This window comes from Rhinolophus ferrumequinum, chromosome 3, assembly GCF_004115265.2.
Source record: "Rhinolophus ferrumequinum isolate MPI-CBG mRhiFer1 chromosome 3, mRhiFer1_v1.p, whole genome shotgun sequence".
In the NCBI taxonomy this organism is placed as follows: Eukaryota; Metazoa; Chordata; class Mammalia; order Chiroptera; family Rhinolophidae; genus Rhinolophus; species Rhinolophus ferrumequinum.
In genome coordinates, this window is record NC_046286.1 from 23,599,580 (window position 1) to 23,618,261 (window position 18,682).

An 18,682-nucleotide genomic window follows, 5' to 3' on the forward strand; every position below is an offset into this window, starting at 1 on the left:
CTTCTGTTTGCAGAGTCTGGTATAAGTAACATAACATACCTATTTCTAGCAACATCTGCTTCCATTTGGGGGCCTCAGGAGTTTCCGGGTTCTCCTCCAACAGCTCTGCTAATTTGTCCTTCAACTCCTGCACTTTGTTTACATTTTGCTTCAGTTCTCCCTCAAATGACTAACAAGGGGGGGAAAATAAAGTTAACTACATTGAAGTATGTCAATATCAAAAACAAAAACAGAATTATGATAGAGAATGACCAAAAGAGGGGAAAAAATCCACTGTGGAATGCTGAAGTGGGGAGGACCTGAAATCAGCAGTTAATTATTTTCCTTTCCTCTTCTAACTACTCATATAAGAATCACAAAGAGGAATGCTATAGCTACCATATGGTGATAATGACTCTTATCCCCATTACCTAGAAAGAATCTCATATTATTTTCAAACAAATCCCTTTGGAAAAAGGGAAGATGTAATTAGTAATCAGTAAGATTATCATTAATAAGAAAATCAATCTTGATAAAGGCTGCCAGATTTGACAATCTACTAGTGAATAAGTAGTTTTCTGGACAACACAACGTAGAGTTCAAATATAGGTTAGTAATTTGTAGACATTTTTGCCATTATTGACACCATTTTTCCAACCTTGACAGTTTTAGAAAGAAACACTGTCTATTAAAGAAAAGGAAAGCATGAGCTCCCCCTATTTTATACTAGACAGAACAGATCCCTAATACACTTAGCCATTAAATACATAAATCTTTTCTAATAATTGGCTGGTTAAAATCCCAGACTGCAACTGATTTAAAGGTGGCAAAGTTGCTTATACATAACAGTTTACTCATCTTTATAATGTCTTAGTGCAAAAATTGGTGACTACTACCATCAATCTCTACAGAAAGACACATTAAACAAAACCGGAAAATAAGTTGCTGAAGGTTATAGAGCAAGAAATCAGGACAGGGCTCCGATCCATCTGGGTTTAGGTAGTTCTGAATGCTAATCGGTTCTCTTCCATGTCTTCATGTACCCACAGAATATACCTTATTCTGTTCCACTTGCGTCTTCACAGCTTCAGTATCTGTAGGTGTAGGTGCCTGATGCCACTTGGTTGCAGTTTTGTTCATCTTCTGTAACCACTGCATCATCGCACTTGATTCTTCCTGAGCCTTTTGCAATTTGGTGAGTTTAGTATTTAGTTCGGCTATTTTGTCCTTAAGTAAGAGGCCAAGATCTTCATAACCATGGCTTATATCAGTCATATCCTTTTTAATAGATGTTAATCCTAACAGCAAGAAAAGTAATTATACTGACACATTTTCAGGAGGTTTAGAATAGAGCACTAGAAATAAAAGTTTGCTTTATATGAGATTCCCTTCTATTTTGTCAATATTAGCTTACCATGATGAAATCATACAATTTTTATTAGTAAAAGGTTAGACCATCTTATAAGGCTATATAATGACAAATAATTTAGGAACATTGCATAATACAAGTGAAATGAAATATATTTTAAATAGAATAAAAAACCAAAACCATGAAATATTACTGTTTAATTCCTCAGGCATCAAACTCAAGAAAATAGTTCAAATAATATCTCAAGTGACAAAATATCTCAAATTAACTAAAAAGAAGGAAACATAAACCAAAGGCCAAACTGAACTACTGGATTTCACTAATTTCAGAAGAAGAAAACTACATGGAATGTTATATAAACTTATTTATGGAGAATGTGACTATTATATCAATACCATTTTAATTCAAGTTAACTCTAAAAACATTTTCTCTGTGAAATGTGTAATGCCAGGTGGGTATTAGACTTATTGGGGCAATCACTTTGTTAATTATATAAATGTCTAATCACTATATTGTATACCTGAAACTAATACAGAATAACATTAAATGTCAACTGTAATTGAAAAAAATTAAAATGAAAAAAAAAGTTCAAAGCATCATAAAAAAATTAAGGAAGCTATTTAATGCAATTGGCAAAGAGAAATGCATCCTCTGCTCATTTGTGAAGTAAATTTGGCACCAATTATTGAGATTAATTAGTCTCTGGCTTGTAAATAAGTGCAAATCACTGTCTTTGTCCCCAGTAGACTGTAAGTTTCTCCATGAGGGCAGAGATATAGCTTTTCTTTTATTCAACATTGAGATTATAACAAAAATGGAAAATACATGATGAATAAACATTATGCATTGTTGAATTCATATATATGTGTATATATACATACATATATATATACACACACATATATATACCTTTAAAGTAAAAAAATAAAAAGATTTCCTCTCTCAAAAAATACCAAGACATTTTAATCAATAAGCATTTAAAGTTATTCACCTTTATTTGCTAAAATTTCCTGAGTATCTGTAGTTGTTCCTTCACCATTTAATATTACTCCACCTGTAAAAATATTAACACTGAAGTAATCATAGATTTCCATAATATTTCTATACATTAATAGTAGATGACTTTAAATCAAACCCCTGTAAGCAGTGATCATTTAAACATGCCATTACTACTTGAAATTTTAAAATATTGATTCAATTTCAAAATCAAATGGAGGTCCAAAATTTAAAGATCAAGGCATATCCTCTTTTCTAGATACTACTTCTTAAAGTAGTAACATGATGGCCTCAAACACAAGTTTCAGTAATTTAGATTACATACAAGCATACTACTCATTAAATATGAATTTATAAAACAATTTTGTGATAAAGTTTCTTTATTGGTAAAGTTATTTTAGCGCTAAAGTTTCTGATGCTCAGAAGTCGCTCAGTGTACGTGTTGCACGAAGCACAAATGATTGACAGACAAAAAGAACTTCTGCCTTGCTTACAGAAATGAAAATTATCTGGTGCAATTACCCAGTATTATCGTGGGTTTAATGGAGGCAGAATGATATAAGAAGACATAAAAGAAAAGATGAAAGTAAAAAACAAAACAAAACCAAAAAAACACAAAAAAACCCTACTACTAAACTCACAGTGATGTGGAATGCCTGGGCTTTGGTGTATGACGCACCTGAATCCCAGCCCCACTAGTTACAGGCTGTGTTACTGGACAAATTAATCACCACTTCATTAAATTGATAGGGATGAAAGTACCTATCTTGTGAGACCACTGTGGGAATTAAACACAGTAAACCTAATGCCAAGAAAACAGCAACTGCTCAGCGAGTAGTAATTCCTTTTCTCTTGAATTATATAAACATCTAGCACTGGTACCTTTTTCATAATCAGAATACTTAACAAATAATTAGACTTTCTCATTGGCGTATGCACTGGCTACCTATCTAAAACACAAGGACATTTCCCAAAACTAACCACAGGGGAACAAGTGTAAACAAACGAAAACAGTTAAATATCTGAATCTTAATGCAAGTTTCATCCCTTTAAAAAAAAAAAAATCACACACAATGGTATTTCAGACAGAAGTGAAAATATCCTGTAGATGCTCAAATTTAACTTCTACCATGTTTAGTAGTTATCAAGAATAGAAAAATATACTTTTTACTTATTGCAAATATAAAGTGGACATGAACAAAAATAAAACACAATAGAATTTCTTTTCTTAAAAAAAACAACAACAAAAAACTTGACATTTCAGGAAATCTGATTAAGAGAGAAGGGAGAGTTCATCACACCATGTATAATACGAGTACTCCCTGAAATGGGATTACTAGAGCGGAATAAATGGTTGGTTGAGAGAGGCCCACCTGGAATATCAGTCTCACAACAGGGATGGGATGGGAGGTGGGAGAGGGGCTCAGAAACTCTCAGGATAAAGATATGGTATCTGCCTTCTGTCTATTCTTGGAATTTTTTTTTAAGCTGATATTGACAACAATATAAATACATTCAAACTTAAAACTATACCTACAATTTAATTTTAGAATCATTATTCATACATGACTCCCTTTCTGTTGAGAAGAGTTGTTCAACCATGATTAAGATTGTGATTTAGATATACTGGTTTACATATTATACAATATTTTTTGGGGGAGTGGATAATGTAAGGAATAAAAGCAGATGGGAATAAAATGAAAAGTCCACTCTAGAGAAAAGAACCTGTTTTATTCCCTCACTTCTTCTTTCCCAGGAGTCCAGACTCATTTCTTCATCAAATATTTCAAATAGAATTGCAACATCTCCATTAACTAAGGTAAAAAACAAACAAATTGGAATCTGATCTTTCCCTTCCCCCAATATAATGCTCCTTATTCTCACATATTAATTTGGCTCCATTTTAATTGTAGTTTTTAATGAAACGTAAGAGGGATTTGAAATTTGACTAGCATATACTTATCCGTGGCAGCTTTTAGTGTGTTTACAGATACCATCTTTCTTGTCACTTTCCCTCCCCTAAGGTTATTTGATGCATTAATTAAAAAAATAATATAAACAAATAAAATTACCATGAGTGGCCCCAATTCTTATGGTCTTTGACATGAATGTAAACAAAGCACATACCTGATTTAACTGCTGCTATTGCCTTTGCAGGGGTAGTCACAGCACTTATGAGGTTACATAGAGAGATCCCACTGTTGTTTACTTTCTGAATCTCTGGTGTTTTTAAACTCCACTGTTCTTGTAATTTCTTGAGGTATAAAAACACATTATTTTTTAGTCTTCGTAATCTTTTCAAAGGTACACATTATAATTCAAGTTCTTAAACACATCTTAAAACAATGATAATTGTGGATCCTGATTTGTGAGGGAGTGGATGGAAGAAAAAGGCACCATCCCTATTTGTTCCAACAGCCCAGGTGACTGTTAACACTGTTAGCAGTGAGAAGTGAAGTAGGATCCATCCTGCATTCGGGCCCTAGCCACAGTGGAAGTCAGGCTATTCCTAGCTGCCAGAGGTTCCAAAGTAACTGTCAACTGTAAGTCTGGAAAACTACATTAGGTAACAGTCAACTTGCAAGAAGAAATATACTAAAAACAATAAAAAAAAAAAAGGGAATTCAGAATTCCACTTAATAGTGAGTTTTAAACATCAAAATTTCAATGAATTTTTAAAAACACACACCTCCAGAAATTTGGAGTGGGAAAATCGATATAACTGGTCATAGGGTTTTATGATGTTAAGTCAGATGACAAAAAAACTTGTACACGATTTGTACTAGAAATTCAATTCTATCCGCAAATACTAGTTATAGTGATATATCCAAGCTACAGTAAACTGCTGAGTTGAAGAGAAGAATCTTTTACTTCATATTATGAAAAATAGTATAAAAATAGTTGAAACTAAGTAAAGACTTGGTGGGGAAGGAAACTTGGATGCTAGAACAGTCAGAGACTCAGTAATACGTCCCAGTCAGCAAGTCAATTCATTGAAAGTTTGTGTCTTTCCTCAAAAGGATCAGTTAACCCCATGTCATGATTTGCAAATATCACCAGAATATACTGTACATACATAAGGACCTAACGTATGTGATATTATGGAAAAAGGAACCACTATTAGTCTTTTAACCTCTCAGTATTGACACAATAAGAAATTAGTATTATGACACAGTGATTGACCTTAGCTTCTTCCAAAGATTTTCCTAAATCTTCTGCACCGAAAGAAGGCTGCACAATGGGAACTCTTTCCGTTGTTTCTTTTATCCATGACTTTAATGATTTAACAAGGACTTGGAAAGCCTCCATCTGTTCCTGACAAGAGGATACAGCTTCTTTTCTAGACAACAAAAATCATTGACAAATTTAAGCCACAGAAAAGAGATGCTCCAAAGAACTAATTACTAATAAATAAATATTCCTCTATCAGGCTTAATATTAAGAAAAAATCTTTCCCCACCTACACTCTAACCCTTTGATACAGGAGGAAAGGTTTCCTGGGTGGTAAGTGAAATCAGCTAAATAACTATTTGTCTATTCCTCAGAGGCAAGGTCTGTAGATACAGATAAGAGAAGAAATCTGTAACCCACATGTAATGGCACTCTATAATGCTACATCGACTCTAAGGCTATATAAACAGTTTTAACATTATTTAGATTCAGTGAGCTTTGATCTGTCCACTTTATATGGTGCTTAATGCCAGCAGGCATCAAACCAAGGAAAGCATTCACACATCGCCCTCACGAAAACAGCGCCACCTAGTGGTTTCTATACTATGTTGCAATCACTTCAGTGGATGGATAAAACCGTGTGCTTTAGAGAGCCCAGATTTCAGTCACCAAAAAAAAAAAATGAGGTCAGACCTAATAATTGAAAAGTTTTAATGAGTGCCTCCCCCCTGGGTACTCAGGAAGCTCCATGGTCAACTATATGGGTCTTTCTCGGCACCATGAAGGGAGGGCACATGCCCAGCACATGAACAGCTGTGAAGACAGTTATATTTGGAACTCGGATGACATGTGGATGACATGTGCACATGTGCAAGTGTATGGAATATTGGCACATCAGAGTCCACTGCAGCTGGACTATTTATTGATGGCTACGTGGTTTTAAAATTGAATCCATTTGAAAGAAGAAACAACCTAGAGTTTACCTAGGAAAATCAAGACTAATTTCTTCTGTGCAACACGTGAATTAAATATTGTATGATAAGATGGAAAATATAGCTCTGTGAATAGTAGAGACAGCACTCAAAAGTTTTAGGTAGAAAATTAGGAAGAAATACAGAATAGTTGAAAGAAAAATAACTATTTTCTATCTTTTGGGGGTCTTCTAAACTTCAGCAAAACCAGACGTACTATGTATTTTAAACAAACATGAGATCAGAAATATAAAGTTCAGTTACAAGGCTTATCCCCGTACAGCTTTGTAGCTCAACTTAGATTCGTTCTCTTGTTTCTCATCTTGTTTATTCATGGAGTCAGGCCTTACCTACAACTCTTTAAAAAAGTAAATTATTTCAGAGGAAAAGAAAAAAGGCCAGCTTCTGAACTGAGCCCAGAAAGCAAGAACCACAAGCTATCTTTCAAGGTTATTTCTGCCTCTGCAAATAAAAATGTGGTATTTGCTAAAGGCTTCAGACACAATAGTGGGTTTAGGTTACTGTCAGTAATACACAACCATCACCATTTTTCTTACATAATGCTTTCTACTTTTATATAAGAAATCTTGAAATTCCCTTCTAAATATTTTAACAAAGATACACTTAATTTGAATAATAAAAAAATCGATATCAAAGCACTTATAAAATAGCCCTATGCTTATTCTCAAGTTTGCAAAACTGTTTCAGGTATCTACATAAGTAAATAAAAATAATTCATTCTAATTAGTATCAAGTACAATAAAATCCAATTTCTTAAGCGGTGCTTACTTTTCTGTGATGGTATCCTCCATTTCTTTGAATTTCTTTGACAAATTATTTGTTTTTTCAAAAACAAGAGCCTTATCACCTGGCAAGCCATGGCTGGATATCTCCTTCAAGAGACTCTGCAAAACTTCCAGATCTTTTTTGTGTTCTAAGAATTCAGAAGTTGATTCCTACAAAGCATTTAGATATTTAGTCACTATAAGATGTTGCTAGATCTTCAAATGGCATTCCATCAAGAGCTATGTGTGTGACCAGAATCTCACATAAGAAAAACCCTACCTATGGTCAGTATTCCTAGATATAAATAAACACGCAGGCAGGCTATTTGAAGGAGACTACCGTAAACTCTTTACATTCTGTCTCTTTGTGGGTTCTGGCACATAAAATACTTATATATCATCCGTGGTCCGTGGAAAGTGTATGTGTGAAATACATTGATTTCTAATCAATAAGCAAAGGCTTCAAGGAAAAATCGAGGTCTACAATTTTCAAAGGAGGAAAGCATAGATCTTTATTAATCCATCAGCAACTAAAATGATGGTGGTGCATTATAATTCTGCCAATAAATGTATGAGTTTGTCATAACTGTTAACATACTTAATCAGCCTTCTGAATATTAAGGAAGACATACCTGCATATGCTGGGACAATTCAGTAACATCTTTTCCTGGCACACCTGCCTCAGTTAGTGCCTGAGTTTTTGTCTCTAAAAATGTCTGAAGCTTTTCTGAGAGGTTCTCAAACAGTTCTACTTTGGTTTTTAGCTCTTCCATTTTGGCAAGTTTTTCTTTGTGTTTATAACCTGCTTCTGAAAACCGAACAGATAAGTCCTTCATTTTGGCTTGTAGTGAAGATGCAGTGGATGGGTCTGTTGTTTCTATAAATTTCTTCACTTTTTCATTCATGGCATTTATACTGCTCTGACGACTTGCGATATCCTGTTCCAACATCTGAAATGAACCGAATATTTCATAGGTTTTATAATGTTTACAAATAATGTCCCAGAGTTTTAAAAATTGCTATTCATAACAACATAAGCTTGAATAACCTGTGACTAAGGAAGGTTAATGGCTTGGGACTGACTGAGAAGTTTAATCTGTCCCTTGAGGAATCCCATCCCAAATCTCTTCAAGTGAGAGTAGAGAACAGCTGGCTAGTTGCCTGAGCGAGGCAGGAGATGGCTGCTACTCAGCGACCCCTGGGATCTAATGGAGCCTGGGGATTATCCACGGTCCTAATTTTTAAAAGGCTGGACAACAACAAGATTGATCAGATTAATCTCATGTGCAGCTGGCTGCAGCAATGATAAACAATATAGGACTCGATGTACACGTAAGCCCTGTATAATGAATAATATTCATGAAAAAAGTCTACAGAGCTCTTTCCATATTTCTTCGCAGAAAAATTGTCTTACACACTTGCCTTTGTGCAAGCACTGTTTTCCACAGTTATAATCAGAAAACGTCTCTTTTTCTCTATCTTTACATTTATCTTAAACACCTGTCCTATGGAGTTTATTAAATTTTTTTTTTTTTTAATCTAGCAGTGGGATTATTTTTCTCTTTAGGATGTCACTTACAATGTTTTTACTGATGATATCCTGAAGAGCAGCAGAGTTTAAGGGCACTTGACCTTGTTCTTTCAGAGAACTTTCCACACTTCCCATCCAGTCCAGCGTTTCATCCAGGCCATCCTGCACACTCAGTGAGCGGGTCAGGGTTATCTGGAGTTTTTCATTTCGTTCGTTAACAGACTTGGACAGATCATCGTATCTCCCCACAATGTCATCTAGTCCAAAAAGATCAGGAAACGTTAAGCACAAACTTCTCTTGGCACAATTATTCCTTTTCAAAAATACATAAGGTGAATCCTAAAATTTCTACACCAAAATTGGAAAAAGGAAAAAAAAGTTTAAATGATAAATTCATAATGCACAATCAGAGCATCATCTAAAACCTTAAAAAAAAAAAAGAAAACATCACAGTGGAGAATGAAAACCAAGTATTTGTTTTAAAATGGTTAATACACACATCATCTGCATTTGAAGAGATTTTTATTTTTGGATGCATAAACATTTGAATTGTCCTCAAGAGATGAAAGCAGGCCAAACAGCAAATCATTGGAGTAAATCCCCTTTCTGAATCTAACATTTTAAATTAGCCATAATTATTGATAACTATATGGGGGGTAAAGGTGACAATCATACACAGCTATTGTCAAGGAACAATACACAGTCATAAGGACTTGTCAAGAATTAACTTTTACATATATAAAAATCCTCTCTCTCCCTCAAGTGAGCCCTCTCTCTCTCTGTCTCTTTCTCTCTCTCTCTCTCTCATAAAAAAAGCTTTTGTCATCCATCACATCCTATGCCCTCAAATGCACAGAAATTCACAAATGTAAATGTATTGAGAAAATACGCAAGGATGAAAATCCACTCAAAATAAAGGTTAAGATCATGTTTCTAAAATATACACAAAGAGAATTTATTTGAAAAGTTCAATAGCAGACTAAAGGGGAAAATAAACAAGGTTAACAGGTTAAGCTAGCTCAGATGAGATTAACTTTCAATTCTAAAGACTTAAGATGCTAAACAAACAAACAAACAAAACCAACACGTTTTGGCCTAGTTTTCACTTGGATATATAAAACTCTACTTTTTAACATTCTACATTCTATACTGCAGACCGATGAGAAGTTCCAAGAACAATGGTTTTAATGTATTCATCTCTCTCTCTTTTTCTCTCTCTGGAAAACAATCTGTTTTTAATTGTTAATTTATCAGTTATTTTCCAAGAGTTTGAAAAGTATTTTAATTATTTCTGAATTGTTTTAGTCTGACACACTGTAGAATGCTTCCGTAGAAGAAAATTTGGACCTGAAACACCTCTATAAAAACTAACTACCACATGCTTGTGTTTGGCCTGGGGAACATAATCCATATAAACAAACAATATTTCTTTTTGATTGTTTTAATACTGTATCATGAGAAAACAGTTTAACAAATTTTTACTGAAGTGAGATGTTAGTGACAATTAATAAGCACCAAGAAGCTATATATCAACAGAGAAAATATGAGCCCTCATTTGAAAGTCATAGGAGCAAATGCTCTGAATTGCAGGTCGTGACTGGCAGGCAAGCAGCTTTTGAAATGGGCAAACTGTGTATCAACAGGGTACCATCAGCTATCTGTTTAACCATGGTAAGTGATTTCCTAAGCTATTTTAATAAAACTGACACATTTGGAGTGTTACTGGTTTTTCTGGACTTCTCAGTGATAAAATATTGTCAATAAAGTAAATTCTTGATTTTAGTAATTAAAAATTATTTTAGAAAAAGGTACAAAACAGAATGTACAAAGAATGTTACTCTTTTTTAAGTGGTTGATTTTCTTAGAAGTCAGATCTTAGAGAAACTCCTCTACATCTTAAATATTCTTACACAGATTCCTAGGAAATTACGCCAGAAATGTTTTAAAGTCTTTAAATCATGTAACGTATGGATTATAAACAAATAAATGTGAGATGATGCATGATTAACAATGGGAAAAAGTCAAAATGCCTCTTAAAATAACAGAAATACATATAATATAGTCTTTCGTTCTCCTGCAAATCTCTATGCCCAAGTCTTTACAGCAGTGGTCACCAATGTGGGATGTCAAGAAAGTGCACTGAGATACAGGAAAAAAACATTAGAGCTTCCATCCATATTTTTATCTTATACTTTAAATTCTTTTTTTTTTGCATTTTATAATTATAATACACATAACATAATAGATATCAATATGTTTATGTAATTTATATATATACATGCATATATGAGGGTACATGGTAAAAAATATTTGATAGGGGTGCATGATCAAAAGACTCTGGGTGTTTGGAAGAAAGGAAAAAGGTTTACCTTCTACAGAGTGGTTTTAGAAGAGCAAAGACTTATCCTTCTCTTTATCTAAAATTTCTACTCAGATTTTAATTCATGTTTTCATTGGAGTGAGACATATGTCTAACCAACTGTTGTGTTAAGTTTTTATTTCACAAACAGAAATACGTGATTACCTCAAACCACACATTAAATATTATGAAGGGCAGCCAAGTCAAAACAAAAAACACAGTAAGACAGTAAACAATGTTTATTGATAATCCCCTGTGCATTTAGTATAAACTAAATACTGTGAGTAGATACAAAGAATAACCTACGATACTTTTTCTCTCAAGAAAGGCACTTTTTTTGTGTGTGTGTGAGAGCACAAAAGCACCTCTCTACCCCGATACAAGTCTGTAGTGTCACTGAACAACTAGGGTAGCTGGACCCCTGTGAGACCACTCAGAGACTTCTAGAAAATGGAGACATGGGAACACTATTTAAAGCATGTCTCTGAACCTCTGAAATCCATGCTCCTGCTTTTAATGGAGACAGATCCCATCAAAAGTCTATTTTGGACACAGGCTGAGAGTCTAGCTCTGGCCAACCCCACCAACCAAGAGCATCTTGTCATGCAGTGAATATTACGTAAAGAGTTTCTGTTACATCTAAATATAGAACTAAAATTTAAATATACCCTTTTCAAACTACACAGTCCCCTCTCCCAAGATTCTAATATACCTGCCAAAAAAGGCATACCTTCTCCCAGACTGAGAAGCATCATGTCGCAGGGAAAGGACGCAAGTCACACAGCATGTACTAACTAATGAAACTTTTCTCCATATCTAGGAGAATAGCTTCATTTAGAATTTCCCTGAGAGAGAGGAAACAAGGAAATGAACACTTACCCAGTGTTTTCTGGATATCATTCTTGGCTGGAAGGAAAGATCCCCTGGCATCTAAAAGCACTTCAGCTGTTTTTTTCAGTTTCTCTACAGCCACCTGCTTACTTGATATCTGTCCTTGCAGAGCCTGGAGGATTGAATGCTTCGATTATAGTCAGTTGAACTAAGTTAACAGATTTCCAATACAAAAAATAAATGACTTACAATAAGATACGGTTCAATTAGACAGAATAAACTTCCCATCATTATAAACTTACTCCAGAATTCTAGAATAAAGCCGGTTATAAAGTGGCACTAGTAAAAGCCTGTCAGAATAATACAAGTTCAGTCTTGAAATAAACCCTCGAACGCATTTTCATGATAACTGGCCTGATTCTTGATCCTGTAACCCTCTACCCTTAGCCTGAATTCCCCTTTAACCCCTACTGCCACCAGAAAACAAAAAACAAACACACAACAGAAAACCTTTGGGACCATTTCTACTCCACGTACAAAGATAATTATGGACTTCCATTTCAGTAGATCGTGACTCAATATCGTCATATTTCTTTCGGTTAATTCAATAAAAGTTACTTGACATCTAACCAATTCAAAAAATCTTGCAATGTTTTGAGAAAATACAAAAATCAAACAGACATGAAACGTGCCCACAGGCATCTTCTAGTCTAATGCAGGAAGTGATAAGTGCCAAAGGTGAGTTAAAAAAAAAACTCAAACACAACGACTACTGGAAGTTGAGAGGGGGACTATCTGGGGAGGAAAGTGAGGGTCATCTCGATGGTAGTGGCATTGAAATGGGTCCTGAAGGGTGTGTGGACTTGGGCTTGTAGAAGAAGAAAGGAAGAACATTTCCCTGCAGGATGAGCAGAAGGACCAAAGAGGGGGATAGAAGCATCAGCGGAGAAAAGGAGGGTCTCATCCAGTTTGAAAACGTATATGGGTGAATAAGAAGTAACAGGACAGAAAGGCTTCAAATGTCAGGATAAGGAGTTCACATTTTATCTTGCAGCAACAGGGAGTCATTCAAGGCTTTTGAGTGAGAAGCTGATGTGCTTAGAGCTGTCTTAGGGAAGGCGAAACTTATATTAATAACACTGTGTGGGATAAATTAAATGGGGAAGAAATGAAGCAGAGACACTCGTTAAGGGCAACTTCAGCAGTATAAACTTCAGACAGGGCCTATCTAAGAGGGGAAAGCAGAATTAATTGGTTACAAAGTTGGGAAGAGTCCACAAAATCAGATGACTGATAATCCAATATGGTAGCTACAAACTACACGTGGCTCTTAAATTTTAATCAATTAAAATCAAATGAAATTTAAAATTCAGTATCTCAGTTGTACTAGCCACATTTCAAGTGCTAGGTAGCCAGGTGTGACTGGTAGTTGTTACAGTTGGACAGAGCAGATTAGAGAACATTTGCAGATCATCACAGAATGTTCTATTGGACATCACTGTCTGAGAAGGCAGGAACAAAGGACAGGAAGAGATTTGAGGAGAGACATAGGCGAAGTTTCTAAGCCTAGGGTAATTAATGGAATTTGCCAGCCAAAGTGGAAGCACATTTAGGAGCAAAGGAGAATCTGTTTGGGAATTCATGACTTCAAAGTGCTTTCAGGACACTCATATAGAAAGAAACGGCAAAGCTGGAAATGGAGGAGACTCTGAATACAGGCTAGAGCCCGACATAAAGCACTGGGAACCAAGGCTGTGATGAGATCGCTAAAGGAGAAAGCACAGAAATACCAGAGAAGGAGGCCATAGAGAATCATGGAGGGTGCTTATATTTTAAGTGATGAGGAGAGAAAAAAGAGATTGGACAAATGTGATTAGGGAAATGGAAACGAGCCCAGAATAATTCTTCCCCCAAAGTTTAAAAGAAGAGAGAACATGGAAAAGGTTAACTGTCAGCTGCTTCAGAAAGGATAATGTAACCTTTAACTTGCTGCCTCGCGGTCCCTGGAGCTCTGTGAGTGAGCAGATGCATGTCAACAGCAGGAATCAGGAGAAAGAGGTAGAGGCAGGAACTGCCGACCCATCTTCCACAAGTCTGGCCCTGCATTCCTCACACCTCTGTCCAAATGGGCCGCCTGGACACACGGGCCTTATGCTTGGCTTTCATTTCACTTAAGGTACTCAAGCTTCTCTTCTAGTCTCACAGTTGGATTGTAAATTCAAATTCCCATATGTCTGACTGTAGATGAACTCATCTCTGGCCACGGGCCCAGGTTTCTAACTGCCTCTTGAATGTTTCCATCTGGGTGTAAACAGCCACCTCAAATTCAAATCTGCACCCATCATCTCATTCCCTACCCTATACTTCCTCCTGCGGGGCATCTCATTACCCAAGCAGTGAGCCTGAGACTCCTCCTGCACTCTCTACCCTCCTTTCCACAGGCAAATCAACCATCAAGCCCTGATAATTTTCCCTGCTTCATATATTGGTTTTTGAAACCAGACCTCTGCTCTGTATTTCAGAATCACTGCAGGATAATCTCTCGCTTCATTGGAAAAAGCACTGTAACTGTGCTCCCGGCCTCCATTGTCTTGCCTGATACAGCCCCCTGCCAATGTATTTTATGGGAAATACATCTCTGACTATGTATATCACTTCCCCCTTTAAAATCCTTCAGTAGCTTCCCACTGTCTTCATTATAAAGGCAAAGGTCCTTTTTTAATAAATAAAAGGTCCAGCGAAATCTGTTCCTTAATTCTACCTTCAATCTCATCTTTCTCCACTTTCTGTTCCAGAAATGTCCAACAACACGGTTATTTCTTAGCTATTTGCTCATGCTATATACCCAGTGCCTTAGCATTTCTACACGCCAACCTGCTCATGCAGCCGACCCCCACCATCCTGAGCTTGGCTCTTATTCAACCTTTAAAATTCAGCTGGGAAGCCTTCCCTAACTCCTTACCCCAATTGTAAGTATTTCCCTCAGGAGCTCTCAGAAATACCCTTTGATTATCACTGAATTTGTCTTTTTTACCAAGCTGTAATCTCCTTGAGAACTAGGAATTTATCCTATTTAGGTTTGTATTATCACTACGTAGCTCAGTGTTTGGCACATAGTAGGCCGTCATAAAAGTTTCTGGAATACAAAGAAATCGAAAACACTAATCCGAGAAGATACACGTATATGCACCCTTATGTTCACTGCAGCATAATTAACAATAGCCAAGATATGAAAGCAACCTAAGTGTCCATCAATAGATGAATGGATAAAGAAGAGGTGATACCTATACACAGTGGAATATTACTCTGCCGTAAAAAAAGAATGAAATGAAATCTTGCCATTTGTGCCAATATGGATGGACCTAGAGGGTTTTATGCTGAGTGAAATAAATCAGACAGAGAAAGACAAATACTATATGATTTCTCCTGTATGTGGAACATAAAAAACACACCAAAAAAACAAGAACAATCTCATGGTTGCCAGATGGGAGAGCAGTCAGGGGGGTGAGTGAAAAAGGGGAATGAAGTAAGAAGTACAAACTGCCAGTTATAAAAACAGTCATGGGGTTGTAAAGTACAGCATATTGTAATAACTGTGTACTGTTATTATAATAACAACAATATTGTAATAACTATGTATAGTATCAGACAGGTACTAGACTTATTGGGGTGATCACTTTGTAAGTTATTTAAATGTCTAATCACTCTGTTGTACATCTGAAACTAATATAATATTGTATGTCAACTATAATTAAAAACTAAAAAAAAAATTTAAAGAAATAATAAAGGGATATTTTTAAAAGTTTCTGGAATAAATGAGTGAATGAATAAGTAAATAAATGAAGATATCAGGTATAAGATTTTAAAAGATCCTCTTCTACTTCAGCCTTCAACAACAACAACAAAGAAAAAAAACAACAAACACCTAAAGCCAACGGCAAAAATTTCCTCAACTAATTTTCATATCCAAGAAATAATGTCAATATACAGGCAGTTGTGTATATGTCAGGAGGTCCACAAAACTGTGACCAACATGGGATCTACGATCAGTATACCAGATCCTACAGATGTTCCAAGAGGCCAAAGAATCTGTATCGGAGTGGATCTGTTTGGAAAATTCTCCCAAAGGTTTAGTTACAGAAAGTATTACATAATAAGTTCTAAGTTTTAACTTCACCTAGAACCAGACTAAAGCCACAGGGGCAGCTTATTTGCACTGCATGGTTATTTAGGATATGAAAAAACGTTAAAGGCACCTCTAAAAAAATATTTTTTAAAAAATGTGAGTTTCCCGAGGGCCGAGGTAGAGTTTAAAAATCTTGGTGTCTTCACAAAAGCTGGCAAAGGGCCTAGCACATAATGTCTACCACATAAACAAATACCGGGGGTTGCCAAAAATGTACACATTTTAAGAGATGTTATCTATATAGTACTTTTCAAAGTTGAATTGAATTACGGTAGCAATGTGTAGTATGATGTTCACTCAAAAGACAGAGTTAATCAAATGAATGCTAGCGTCACTCATTGTATTACAATTTTCATACAGTTTTTTTCCTTTCTTAAAATGTGTATACATTTTTTGGCACCCTCTGTATATGTAAAAGTTATCATGGTTCTATAAAAACATCCAGTACCAAAGATGGCCCTACCTACCATCTTAAAATGCAGAAATGGATGACAAAAGAAGCATCTCTTCTCTTCAACACATTCCATGTCTTTTCTCTCCATAATTATGCTCAAGAGAGTCAATATTTTTAATTCCTAACATATTATCAGGATTAGGAATAGTTTATAGTACAACTTTGGGGAGGGGAGACCCTGTAAATTAAAGTATTCAAATGGGTACCATATGTTGTTTTTAACGGATTTCAATGAAATTAAATCATGAAAGAAGCATCTGTGACAGGGAACACTGCAAGATTATGACCTTGGTCTCCAGCCTGGTCATCAGAAAAGGGTGAAATTATAAAGTTGTAGGTACTTGTCCAGCTCATAAAAGTTTCCTGACTTATGGCCATCCCAGAGATCAGTGCAGGGCTGGAAGGTTGACATTGTCGGTCACTGTGACCTAGCTCCATGCCTGGTCCAAACCCAGGCCTCTAGATTGGTCCCCAAATCCTGTCTTTCTGTGCCTTGTATGGGGTAAAAATTTTGTATTGTCCACTGATTTCCCTGGAAGCAGATTTTGAGAAGTGTCATTACAGCCCAGTATTATCAGATGGTTGGCAATACAGCTAAAAGTCCTTTGAATAATAATACTAAAATAACATGCTATTGGACAAAATTATTTCAAATGAACCAACTGGGTGCCCCAAAATTGCATTTATTATACAATAGAATATAAGTAGAAGTTAGTATTGTAAATGTAGAGAAGGCTGAGTTTTTTGTAATATTCTTCTGTGCTTATATTATTATTAAAGAAAATAATGTTTAAATGTTAGTAAAATGAAAGAAACGGGGACTGCCTCATTTTCATAAAAATGTATCCTCTCTACAAGCTGAGATCAACTGAGGAAAATATGTACATATGCCAAGAACAACCTCAATTGCACATTTAATTTTTAAAATTATGCTGTGGCTTAATTAGAATTCGTTCTCTTTTGACACACTGCTCTCCTTTTTATATTTTTTTAGCTGCCTCAGGACCAGAGAAATCTTTTTTTGGATCACATATCAAGTATGTTTTTCCCTGTTTTATAATTACTTCACGTTTCTGCTTAATTTATAAGCCATAACATTCTTTTGGGTTTTCTTTTCTTTCTTTCTTTCTTTCTTTTTTTTTTTTTTTTTGCTCTAGTTACATAAAAATTACTTTTATACTGAATGTAATGTTTCCTAATATACGATGTCTGACAATTAAGTTTGTGAACTTGTTGCAGCGATGTTGCTAACCTTTTCTGATATCAGAGGGATTATTCATTATGAATTTGTACCAATTGCACAAACAGGTAACCAAGTTTACTATTTGGAAGCACTGAAAATGCTGCGGGAAAAAGTTAGACGACCTGAATTTTTTGCCAACAATTCATGGTGTTTGCATCACGACAATGCACCAGCCCACATGGCACTATCCGTGAGGGAGTTTTAGCCAGTAAACAAATATTTCTATTGGAATTCCCTCCCTACTCACCTAGTCTGGCACCCAATGACTTCTTTCTTTACCTGAAGTTAAAGGAAATACTGAAAGGAAGACATTTTGATGTCATTCAGGACATCAAGGATAATACGACCACCGCTCTGATGGCCATTCCAGAAAAAGAGTTCCAAAATTGCTCTGAAGGGTGGACCAGGCACTGGCATCAGTGCAAAGCTTCCCAAGGGGAGTACCTCAAAGGCGACCGTAGTGATATTCAGCAGTGAGGTATGTAGCACTTTTTCTAGGATGAGTTCACGAATTTAATTGTCCAACCTCGTATATCTAACTTAAAATGAGTTATTTCTACTTTAGACACTTTCCTATACTAAAAATACCCAATTACATCATTAAATGTAACATAGGAAATCTTAATAATTCTGTTAAGCTATTGGCATTTCCTGCCAAAATAGTAGCTTTTATGTAATAGCCCCTCCTCTGACCCTCCCACATCTACTGCCCTTGGACAAGTAACCAAGTGAGAACTGGAAAGTTAATTAAGATCTGTTCTTGTGCTTGTGTTTGTAGGAAAGAGAAAAACCAAAACCAAACAAAAC

At 35.7% G+C, this 18,682-nt stretch overlaps 1 protein-coding gene across 21 annotated transcripts in view; it reads right to left on the minus strand.

Moving 5' to 3' along the window:
* DST (dystonin) overlaps positions 1–18,682 on the minus strand; it is a 429,322-nt gene that overhangs the window by 99,708 nt on the left and 310,932 nt on the right. For all 21 annotated transcript variants that reach the window (XM_033103131.1, XM_033103108.1, XM_033103110.1 and 18 more), the window contains 9 exons: positions 12,041–12,164; positions 8,851–9,059; positions 7,904–8,221; positions 7,276–7,442; positions 5,528–5,684; positions 4,472–4,598; positions 2,340–2,402; positions 1,036–1,277; positions 40–169 (listed from right to left, as the gene is read on the minus strand). In XM_033103131.1, the coding sequence (XP_032959022.1) occupies positions 40–169; positions 1,036–1,277; positions 2,340–2,402; positions 4,472–4,598; positions 5,528–5,684; positions 7,276–7,442; positions 7,904–8,221; positions 8,851–9,059; positions 12,041–12,164 (1,537 nt within the window). The remainder of the gene's footprint in view (positions 1–39; positions 170–1,035; positions 1,278–2,339; positions 2,403–4,471; positions 4,599–5,527; positions 5,685–7,275; positions 7,443–7,903; positions 8,222–8,850; positions 9,060–12,040; positions 12,165–18,682) is intronic.